The sequence below is a fragment of the Tachyglossus aculeatus genome, chromosome 10 (genome assembly GCF_015852505.1).
Source record: "Tachyglossus aculeatus isolate mTacAcu1 chromosome 10, mTacAcu1.pri, whole genome shotgun sequence".
NCBI lineage: Eukaryota > Metazoa > Chordata > Mammalia > Monotremata > Tachyglossidae > Tachyglossus > Tachyglossus aculeatus.
This window is the reverse complement of record NC_052075.1, coordinates 2,123,934-2,136,356: the sequence shown is the minus strand read 5'-3', so window position 1 is coordinate 2,136,356 and position 12,423 is coordinate 2,123,934. Positions and strand designations below refer to the sequence as shown.

The following is a 12,423-nucleotide window of genomic DNA, read 5'->3' as shown; positions in this document are numbered from 1 at the left end:
GACCTTAGGCAAGTCACTTCACTTCTCTGGGCCTCAGTTCCCTCATCTATAAAATGGGGACTAAAAGCGTGAGCCCCACGGGGGACAGGGACTGGGTCCGGACCGATTTGCTTGTATCTGCCCCCGTGCTTAGTACAGTGCCTGCCACACAGTAAAGCGCTTAATACCACAATTATGTTATTATATTATGATGAGAAGCAGCGTGGCTCAGTGGAAAGAGCCCGGGCTTTGGAGTCAGAGGTCATGGGTTCAAATCCCCGCTCCGCCAACTGTCAGCTGCGTGACTTTGGGCAACTTTGGACTTGGGACTTTATTTTTGTCTTACTTGTCTTACTTGTCCATATCTAGTCTATTTATTCTATTCTATTTATTTATTCTATTTATTTTATTTTGTTAGTATGTTTGTTTTTGTTCTCTGTCTCCCCCTTTTAGACTGTGAGCCCACTGTTGGGTAGGGACCGTCTCTATATGTTGCCAATTTGTACTTCCCAAGTGCTTAGTACAGTGCTCTGCACATAGTAAGCGCTCAATAAATACGATTGATGATGATTGATGATGATGAAGAACTTGGACTTCCCTGGGTTACAACCCCCAACTACCACTGTAATAATAATAATAATAATAATGGCATTTATTAAGCGCTTACTATGTGCAGAGCACTGTACTAAGCACTTGGGAAGTACAATAGGGTATTTATTACCCTATTTTGTTGGTACATATTTATTCTATTTATTTTGTTAATATGTTTTGTTTTGTTGTCTGTCTCCCCCTTCTAGACTGTGAGCCCGCTGTTGGGTGGGGACCGTCTCTCTATGTTGCCAACTTGTACTTCCCAAGCGCTTAGTACAGTGCTCTGCACACAGTAAGCGCTCAATAAATACGATTGATGATGATGATGATGATGATGAAGTCACTTCACTTCTCTGGGCCTCAGTTCCCTCATCTGGAAAATGGGGATGAAGACTGTGAGCCCCCCGTGGGACAACCTGATCACCCTGTAACCTCCCCAGAGCTTAGAACAGTGTTTTGCACATAGTAAGCGCTTAATAAATGCTATCATTATTATTATTATTATTATTATTATTAAAACGGGGATTCGGTACCTGTTCTCCTTCTTACTTTGACTGTCAGCTCCACGGGACAGGCTCTGTGTCCAACATGATTAACTTGTACCTATCCCAGTCTTAGAATGGCGTTTGACACATAGTAAGCGCTTAACAAATACCATAAAAGAAATTATACTGCTGTATTTTACCTGTATTTCTCTCATACTGCACTCTCCCAAATGCTTAGCATAGTCCTCTACCCACAGGAAGCGCTCGATAAATACCACTGATTGATATCCTGAGCGCTTCCTGAGTGCAGACACTATAATAATAATAATAATAATAATAATAATAATAATAATAATAAAAATGGTATTTGGAGAAGCAGCGTGGCTCAGTAGAAAGAGTCCGGGCTTTGGAGTCAGACGTCATGGGTTCAAATCCCGCCTCCGCCAATTGCCAGCTGTGTGACTTTGGGCAAGGCACATCACTTCTCTGGGCCTCAGTTCCCTCATCTGTAAAATGGGGATGAAGATTGTGAGCCCCCCGTGGGACAAGCTGATCACCTTGTAGCCTCCCCAGCTCTTAGAACAGTGCTTTGCACCTAGTAAGTGCTTAGTAAATGCTATCGTTATTATTATTATTATTATTATTTCACCCCTTAATACCAGACCTATCCCTCTAATTAGGGAGGTAACTGTATGTTAATCCACGGGAAGCAGTGTGGTCTAGTGGCTAGCACACAGGCCTAGGAATCAGAAGGATCTGGGTTCTAAACCCGGCCCCGCCACTCGTCTGCTGTGTGACCTTGGGCAAGTCACATCACTTCTCTGTGCCTCTGTTCCCTCATCTGTACAATGGGGATGAAGACTGTGAGCCCCCCGTGGGACAGGGCCTGTGTCCAACCTGATTACCCTGTGTCTACCCCAGTGCTTATGACAGTGTCTGGCACATAGTAGGCATTTAACAAATTGCACGATCATTATTTTTATTAGCCAGAAAGTCTGTTTTTTTCCTTCATTTCAAAGAAACCAAATTTAGCAAACAGGCAGCGTTTTGTCTTGTGTGGGAGAAAAAAGAAAAGATTTATTACCTTGCTAAAGATTCGGGCCAAAGCCTGTAAAATTTTATAAAGTCAGCTTAAGAGTCCCCAAAGGAGGCATACAGTTTTATTTTATTTTGTTAATCTGTTTAGGGCCGTTCTTAAATGGAAAAAAACAACCCGGCTAAATTTAATTCTTTAAATTTTTCATAGTGATAATACTGTCTACTCACAAGAATCCACCAAGTTTCCCAAGAATAGGCCAGTTTATTCATTCAATTCATTCAATTGTACTTACTGAGCGCTTACTGTGTGCAGAGCACTGTACTAAGCGCTTAACCAAGCTTCAAAGTGCCTCGATTCAGGAATTTCTCCCCGGAATCGGCATCATCAGGACGGGAGTCGGGGCCTTTTCAGACCAATCTGAAAAATCTCGCGCTCCTACAGCAATGCCAGAGAGAGACGACTGTACGCTCGTTGCGGGCAGGGAATGTGCTTGTTTATTGTTATATCGTACCCTCCCAAGCGCTTAGTACAGTGCTCTGCTCACAGTAAGCGCTCAAAAAGTACGACTGAATGAATGAAAGAGCACAGGGCTGGAAGTCAAGAGAAAGAGGACCGAGGTAGAGAAGCAGTACGGCACAGAGGATAGAGTCTGGGCCTAGATGTCAGAAGGTCATGGGTTCTAATCCCGACTCCGTCACTCATCTGCTGTGTGACTTTGGGCAAGTCACCTCACTTCTCTGGGCCTCAGTTACATCATCTGTACAACGGGGATTGATAACGATAATAATTCACTCATTCAATCGTATTTATTGAGCGCTTACTGTGTGCAGAGCACTGTACTAAGCGCTAGGGAAGTACAAGTTGGCAACATATAGAGACGGTCCCTACGTAATGGTATTTGTTAACTGCTTCCTACTGAGCCCCCCCACCTTTTATGGCATTTATTAAGTGCTTACTATGTGCAAAGCACTGTTCTAAGCACCTTTTCCTCTGCTCCTCCTCTCCCTTTCAATCATCAATCAATCGTATTTATTGAGCACTTACTGTGTGCAGAGCACTGTACTAAGCACTTGGGAAGTACAAGTTTCCTTCTGCTCTCCCCCCTTCCCCACCCCACAGCACTTGGGTACGTTTGTACACCTTTATTACTCTTTATTTTATTAATGATGTGTTTCTATCTAAATTCTTTTTATCTTTTCTGATGAAATTGACACCTATCTACTTGTTCTGTTGTCTGTCTCCCCCTTCTAGACTGGGAGCCCACTGTTGGGTAGGGACTGTCTCTATACGTTGCCAATTTGTACTTCCCAAGCGCTTAGTACAGTGCTCTGCACACAGTAAGCGCTCAATAAATGTGATTGAATGAATGATGGTATTTGTTAAGCGCTTACTATGTGCAAAGCACTGTTCTAAGAGCTGGGGAGGTTACAAGGTGATCAGGTTGCCCCACAGGGGGCTCACAGTTTTAATCCCCATTTCACAGATGAGGGAACTGAGGCCCAGGGAAGTGACCCAGAGTCACACAGCTGACAGCTGGTGGAGCCGGGATTGGAACCCATGACCTCTGACTCCAAAGCCCGGGCTCTTTCCACTGAGCCACGCTGCTTCTCCAAGCGTTTAGTACAGCGCTCTGCACACAGTAAGCGCTCAATAAATACGACTGGATGAATGAATGCGTCAAGTACCGTTCTAAGCACTGGGGTGGATACAAGGTAAGCAGGTTGGACACAGTCCCTGCCCCACATGAGGCCCGCAGTCTTAATCCCCATTTGACAGATGAGGGCACTGAGGCCCAGAGACGTTAAGCGACCGGCCCCAGGTCACACAGCAGACCAACGGTGGAGTCACAATTAGAACCCGGGTCCTGGACCCGGTTTAATAATAATAATAATAATAATAATGATAGCATTTATTAAGCGCTTACTATGTGCAAAGCACTGTTCTAAGCGCTGGGGAGGTTACAAGGTGATCAGGTTGTCCTACGTGGGGCTCACAGTCTTCATCCCCATTTTACAGATGAGGGAACTGAGGCCCAGAGAAGTGAAGCGACTTGCCCAAAGCCACACAGCTGACTAGCGGCAGAGCCGGGACTTGAACCCATGACCTCGGACTCCAAAGCCCGGGCTCTTTCCACTGAGCCACGCTGCTTCTCCTTTAGGTTCTACCCTTTAGGCCGTGCTCAGCCCTTGAAGAGCATTCATTCTTTCAATCGTCTTTATTCATTCATTCAATCGTATTTATTGAGCGCTTACTCTGTGCAGAGCACTGGACTAAGCGCTTGGGAAGGCCAATTCGGCAACTGAGCCACGCTGGTTTGTTATTTCCGCACCTGCAGCCCAAGTTTTTCAAGACACAGGAGACCGGCCAGCGCCGGGATGAGCACTGGGCTCCCTATGAATTGGGGGAGAAAGTTTAATTACCATAATCGTTATCATTATTGAATACGAACGAATGAATATTACTCTATTTTACTTGTACGCATCTATTCTATTTATTTTATTTTGTGAATATGTTTGGTTTTGTTCTCCATCTCCCCCTTCTAGACTGTGAGCCCACTGTTGGACAGGGACTGTCTCTATCTGTTGCCGACTTGGACTTCCCAAGCGCTTAGTCCAGTGCTCTGCACACAGTAGGCGCTCAATAAATACGATTGATTGATTGATTGATCCAACTCACCTTCTCCGGAGTCCCGGATTCCCCGAGGCTCGCGGGAGCCGCGTTTTTGTTCCGGGGCGGTTCCCGGGCCACGACCAGGTGTAACGATCCCGTGCACTGTTGCAACAAGGCGATGGCCTGCTGATGCGAAACCGTCCGATCCAAAGGGGTGTAATTGATGGCCAAGAGGTGATCGTTTTCCCTTAACCTTTGATCCCTTCGGGAAAAACAGGAGATAAGAATGATGACGGCATTTATTAGTGGCAGTAGAGCTAGTAGTACCAGGAGCAATCATTCAATCAATCGTATTTATTGAGCGCTTACTGCGTGCAGGGCACTGGACTAAGCGCTTGGGCAGTACAAGTGGGCAACATATAGAGACGGTCCCTACCCAACAGTGGGATCACAGTCTAAAAGGGGGAGACGGAGAACAATCAATCAATCAATCAATCAATCGTATTTATTGAGCGCTTACTATGTGCAGAGCACTGTACTAAGCGCTTGGGAAGTACAAACTGGCATCACATAGAGACAGTCCCTACCCAACAGTGGGCTCACAGTCTAAAAGGGGGAGACAGAGAACAGAACCAAACATACCAACAAAATAAAATAAGTAGGATAGAAATGTACAAGTAAAATAAATAAATGAATAGAGTAATAAATATGTACAACCATATATACATATATACAGGTGCTGTGGGGAAGGGAAGGAGGTAAGACGGGGGGATGGAGAGGGGGACGAGGGGGAGAGGAAAGAAGGGGCACAGTCTGGGAAGGCCTCCTGGAGGAGGTGAGCTCTCAGTAGGGCCTTGAATCAATCAATCAATCGTATTTATTGAGTGCTTACTGTGTGCAGAACACTGTGCTAAGCGCTTGGGAAGTACAAGTTGGCAACATATAGAGACAGTCCCTACCCAACAGCGGGCTCACAGTCTAGTAGCCTGTATATACCTGTATATATGCATATATGTACCTGTATATATGTATATATGTTTGTACATATTTATTACTCTATTTATTTATTTATTTTACTTGTCCATATCTATTCTATTTATTTTATTTTGTTAGTATGTTTGGTTTTGTTCTCTGTCTCCCCCTTTTAGACTGTGAGCCCACTGTTGGGTAGGGACCGTCTCTCTATGTTGCCAACTTGGACTTCCCAAGCGCTTAGTACAGTGCTCGGCACACAGTAAGCACTCAATAAATACGACTGATTGATTGATTGATTGATTAGTAGCAGCGTGGCTCAGTGGAAAGAGCCCGGGCTTTGGAGTCGGAGGTCATGGGTTCAAACCCCAGCTCTGCCAATTGTCTGCTGGGTGACTTTGGGCAAGTCACTTCACTTCTCTCAGTTCCCTCATCTGGAAAATGGGGATTAAGACTGGGAGCCCCCCCGGGACATCCCTGATCACTGTGTAACCACCCCAGCGCTTAGAACAGTGCTTTGCACATAGTAAGCGCTTAATAAATGCCATTAGTATTATTATTATTATTTTTCAAGTGTTTACTGTGTGCTGAGCACTCGACTAAGAGCTGGGAGAAAATACGCAATTGTTCATTCAATCGTACTGACTGCTTACAGTGTGCAGGGCATTGTGCTCATCCCCCTCGTCCCCCTCTCCATCCCCCCATCTTGCCTCCTTCCCTTCCCCACAGCACCTGTATATATGGATATATGGTTGTACATATTTATTACTCTATTTATTTATTTATTTATTTATTTTACTTGTACATTTCTATCCTATTTATTTTATTTTGTTGGTATGTTTGGTTTTGTTCTCTGTCTCCCCCTTTTAGACTGTGGGCCCACTGTTGGGTAGGGACTGTCTCTATGTGTTGCCAATTTGTACTTCCCAAGCGCTTAGTACAGTGCTCTGCACATAGTAAGCGCTCAATAAATACGATTGATTGATTGATTGATTGTGCTAAGCGCTTGGGAGACTATAATATAACAATAAGCAGATCCGTTCCCTGCCCACAGTGAGCTCCCAGTCTAGAGGGACCGTCTCTATATGTGTGCACACATACATCCCTCAGGAAGATTCTGAGGCCCCTAACACTGTTTTAACACGCTTAATCTACTTCACCAGCCCTGATTTTCTCCCTTGCTTATAATCTTCAAATTCTAACTCCATGGCATTATTACAGATGAACCAGCCAGCTTCTATACTCTATTTATTTTACTTGTACATATCTATTCTATTTACTTTATTTGGTTAAAATGTTTGGTTTTGTTCTCTGTCTCCCCTATACTCTATTTATTTATTTTACTTGTACATATCTATTCTATTTACTTTGTTTTGTTAAAATGTTTGGTTTTGTTCTCTGTCTCCCCTAAACTCCATTTATTTTACTTGTACATATCTACTCTATTTATTTTATTTTGTTAGTATGTTTGGTTTTGTTCTCTGTCTCCCCCTTCTAGACTGCGAGCCCGCTGTTGGGTAGGGACCGGCTCTCTATGTCACCGACTTCCCAAACGCTTAGTGCAGTGCACAAGTTGGCAACCTAAATCAATCAATCATATTTACTGAGCGCTTACTATGTGCAGAGCACTGTACGAAGCGCTTGGGAAGTACAAATTGGCAACATACAGAGACAGTCCCTCCCCAACATTGGGCTCACAGTCTAAAAGAGACGGTCCCTACCCCACAGTGGGCTTACAGTCTGGAAGAATACATACGACTGAAGGAAGGAAATACGCCACAGCCACTTGGAAGGCGCGGAAGAGGCCAAGGCCAATTTGCAGAGTCTGAAGAAACGTCGGAGAAACCCAAAGGACGTCGACCTCACCTGTCCGCCACGCTCCCCGGCTGGATTTCCTTCACGAAGATGTCGACGTCTCCCCCGTTTTGACCCCCGAAGGCAACCACGCTGAAGCCGAGGCCCCCGGAGGGGGGTTTTTCGATCTCTATGTACTCAACTCGCCTTCCCTGAAGGGCGAAAGGGGAAAATGGTCAGCGTGTTCTGTTTCACCGGCCTGTTCATCCCGCAGCCCCGACACCGCCGCCGACTACAAAGAGCCGCCCCGGGGCCGTAAGACTAAACACAAATCAGCCGCTCCATGATGAACGGTTTCTGCGCAATCTCGCACTTCATTATTTCCAGGGGAAGAGAAGGCCGCAAAGGCGGGCGGGGAATCCGAGCAGTGTCTTCGCACTTCATTCACATGACGGGAGGAAGCCCGAACTGGATGAACTCTTCGGGGCAGGATCTCTGTGAGCGGTGCTGAAAGCAAGAACTATTTACTTTTTTCCCTTTCTCTTAGAGATCCGTTTCCGTTCCATTTTCAAAGAGCAGAGAAGGCTAGTATTAAGCTCTAAATCCAGCCGTTTTTTTAACACAGATCCTAATGGACTGATTTTTTTTGTTTCCCCCCCGGGGGGTTGTGATCCTAAATTTATAATCTCTGACTACTACTACTAATAATAATAATGACATTTGTTAAGCGCTTACTTTGTGCAAAGCACTGTTCTAAGCGCTGGGGAGGTCCGTTTCTGTTCCATTTTCAAAGAGCAGAGAAGGCTAGTATTAAGCTCTAAATCCAGCCGTTTTTTTTAACACAGATCCTAACGGACTGATTATTTTCCCCCCCCCACAGGGTGTTGTGATCCTGAGTTTATAATCTCTGGGTACTACTACTACTAATAATAATAATGGTATTTGTTAAGCGCTTACTTTGTGCAAAGCCCTGTTCTAAGCGCTGGGGAGCTCCGTTTCCGTTCCATTTTCAAAGAGCAGAGAAGGCTAGTATTAAGCTCTAAATCCAGCCGTTTTTTTTAACACAGATCCTAATGGACTGATTTTTTTTGTTTCCCCCCCAGGGGGTTGTGATCCTGAGTTTATAATCTCTGGGTACTACTACTAATAATAATGGTATTTGTTAAGCGCTTACTTTGTGTAAAGCACTGTTCTAAGCGCTGGGGAGGTTACAAGGTGATCAGGTTGTCCCACGGGGGGCTCACAGTTTTAATTCCCATTTTACTAGAGACCGCTGTTATTATAATAATAATAATAATAATAATAATAATAATAATGGTATTTGTTAAGCACTTACTTTGTGCAAAGCACTGTTCTAAGCGCCGGAGAGGTTACAAGGTGATCAGGTTGTCCCACGGGGGGCTCACAGTTTTAATTCCCATTTTACTAGAGACCACTCTTATAATAATAATAATAATAATAATAATAATAATAATGGTATTTGTTAAGCGCTTACTTTGTGCAAAGCACTGTTCTAAGTGCTGGGGAGGTTACAAGGTGATCAGGTTGTCCCACGGGGGGCTCACAGTTTTAATTCCCATTTTACTAGAGACCGCTCTTAAGTGACTTCAATCCGAAATTATTTTGGTGAATAATAACAATGATAATGTTGGCATTTGTTAAGCGCTTAATGATTTACTCAGTCACTCTGGGGGATATGAGCTAACACTGTACGAACAGCTCTGCACTAGGAGCTTAGGAAGACGGAATAAGAGGACACGATCCTTGCCAACAGGGAATTGCCGGTCTAGCAGGAGGAGGCTTTTAGACTGTGAGCCCACTGTTGGGTAGGGACTGTCTCTATATGTTGCCAACTTGTACTTCCCAAGCGCTTAGTACAGTGCTCTGCACGCAGTAAGCGCTCAATAAATACGATTGATTGATTGATTGAGGCAAATGCTGGAAACCTCCCGGAAATAATCAGGAGGTGGGTCTTGGAAGTAGTCAGAGGCCCTGGTTATTAATTATTATTCATTATAATGGCATTTATTAAGCGTTTACTATGTGCAAAGCACTGTTCGAAGCGCTGGGGTAGATACAAGGTAATCAGGTTGTCCCACGGGGGGCTCACAGTCTTCCTCCCCATTTTACGGATGAGGGAACTGAGGCCCGGAGAAGTGAGGTGACTTGCCCGAAGTCACCCAGCTGACAAGTGGCGGGGCCGGGATTTGAACCCGCGGCCTCTGACTCCAAAGCCCAGGCTCGAATCCCACCTCCCCCACATGTCTGCTGTGTGACCTCGGGCAAGTCACTTCACTTCTCTGGGCCTCAGTTCCCTCATCTGTAAAATGGGGATTAAGACTGTGAGCCCCACGTGGGACCACCTCATCTCCTTGTGTTCCCCCCAGCACTTAGAACACTGCTTTGCACAGAGTAAGCGCTTAACAAATACCAACATTATTATTATTATTATTATTATTATTATTATTATTTCCACTGAGCCACGCTGCTTCCCATTCATTCATTCATTCAATCGTATTTATTGAGCGCTTCCCATGATGAGCTCTTTTAAGGTCCGTTAATAGAGCATTAATGAGAAGCCCCGTGACAACGCAACTGCTTCATAATGGCAGTCAGCTAACAAGGCACGACTCCAAAGTAAACAATTACCAGAAGGGACGGAGAGATCAAAGCAGGAATGTCCGAAGAGGAATCCCTCCCGGCCTTTATTTACCACTCCATCGGAAAATTTATGAAATGTCGGCTTGGCCGTATCGTTCAAAAATCGAGTTTTAAACGGCTCGCTGGCTAGACGCGAGCGCTTCTGTACCTACGGTTTTGCACGCTCTACTATTTCAGCTGTTCTTCCCTCATCTGCAAATTATTTTATTCACATCTGCCTCCTCCTGCTAGACTGGCAATTCCCTGTGGGCAAGGATCGTGTCCTCTTATTCCGTCTTCCTAAGCTGCTGGCGCAGAGCCGTTCGCACAGCGTTAGCTCGTATCCTCCGGAGTGACTGAGTAAATCAATCAGTGACTCTGGGTGTGGGTAAAACCATCAGCCCCTAAATTTCTCTCAGGGGCTCTTGGTGGTAATAATAATAATAATAATAATGATAATAATAATAATAATATAATGTAATAATAATGTAATAATGTAATAAAAAATAAATATATACATACACACATAAATGCATAAATGTGTAAATAAATGCATAAATAAATAAATAAATAAATAATAAATGGATAAATGGATGAATAAATAAATAAATACATAAATAAATACATAAAAAATAGATAGAAATAAATAGATAGATAGATAGATAGATGAGTGAGTGAATGAATGAATGAATAAATAAATAAATAATAGAAATAGATAGGTAGATAAATAAATAAATACATACATACATAAAAAATAGAAATAAATAGATAGCTAGATAGATAGATGAATAAATATAAATAAATAAATAAATAAGTAAATGAATGAATTAATGAATGAATAAATGAATGAATGACTGGATGAATGAATGAATGAATGAATGAATGAATGAATGAATGAATGATGAATCTTCATCCCCCTGGTTTTTGCAGCTACAAAGGCAGGCTTGCGGTGGCCGCCCCGCGTCACTGGCCGTTACCTGTGCCATCCGTTGGATAACGGCATGGAATTCCTCATTTCCCGTCTCGGGGGTCCGAGGTGATGACCCTGATCCAAGGTGGTTGCCACGGGGCAGGGAGGCATTCCCGTTAGCAACGGACCGGTCGGTAAACACCAACAAACCTTTCCGGGAGAAATCGAAGTCCGCCAAGCCATCAGACGGTCGATACCCAAGCTGCGGAGGACCAAGAAAATGATCCGAAATCGGAAACGCGTCAGAAAATGAAGGGTAGGTGTGCGTCTCCTCTAGATTGGGTGCTCGCTGTGGGCAGGGAATGGCACTGTTCACTGTTGCATTGTACTTTCCCAAGCGCTTAGCACACTGTGTGTTCGTTGTGGGCAGGGAATGTCACTGTTCACTGTTGCATTGTACTTTCCCAAGCGCTTAGCACACTGTGCGTTCGCTGTGGGCAGGGAATGTCACTGTTCATTGTTGCACTGTACTTTCCCAAGCGCTTAGCACACTGTGCGTTCGCTGTGGGCAGGGAATGTCACTGTTCATTGTTGCATTGTACTTTCCCAAGCGCTTAGCACACTGTGTGTTCGCTGTGGGCAGGGAATTCATTCATTCATTCATTCATTCAATCGTATTTATTGAGCGCTTACTGTGTGCAGAGCACTGGACTAAGCGCTTGGGAAGTACAAGCTGGCAACATGTACAGACGGTCCCTACCCAACAGTGGGCTCAATCAATCAATCAATCGTATTTATTAAGGAATGTCACTGTTCATTGTTGCACTGTACTTTCCCAAGTGCTTAGCACAGTGCTCTGCACACTGTGTGTTCGCTGTGGGCAGGGAATGTCACTGTTCACTGTCGCATTGTAATTTCCCAAGCGCTTACCACACTGTGTGTTCGCTGTGGGCAGGGAATGGCACTGTTCATTGTTGCATTGTACTTTCCCAAGCGTTTAGCACACTGTGTGTTCGCTGTGGGCAGGGAATGGCACTGTTCCCTGTTTCACTGTACTTTCCCAAGCGCTTAGCACAGTGCTCTGCACACTGTGTGTTCGCTGTGGGCAGGGAATGTCACTGTTCACTGTCGCATTGTAATTTCCCAAGCGCTTAGCACACTGTGTGTTCGCTGTGGGCAGGGAATGGCACTGTTCACTGTTGCACTGTACTTTCCCAAGCGTTTAGTACACTGTGTGTTCGCTGTGGGCAGGGAATGGCACTGTTCACTGTTGCAGTGTACTTTCCCAAGCGCTTAGCACAATGCTCTGCACACTATGTGTTCGCTGTGGGCAAGGAATGGCACTATTCACTGTTGCACTGTACTTTCCCAAGCGCTTAGCACGCTGTGTGTTCGCTGTGGGC

The 12,423-nt window shown here is 44.6% G+C and overlaps 1 protein-coding gene across 1 annotated transcript in view; it reads right to left on the bottom strand.

The window, feature by feature from the left end:
- The window catches only part of PATJ (PATJ crumbs cell polarity complex component), a 254,691-nt gene that overhangs the window by 223,875 nt on the left and 18,393 nt on the right, over positions 1-12,423 (bottom strand). Inside the window, 3 exon segments of the mRNA XM_038752385.1 lie at positions 4,771-4,966; positions 7,543-7,682; positions 11,088-11,282. Coding sequence (XP_038608313.1) covers positions 4,771-4,966; positions 7,543-7,682; positions 11,088-11,282 — 531 coding nt within the window.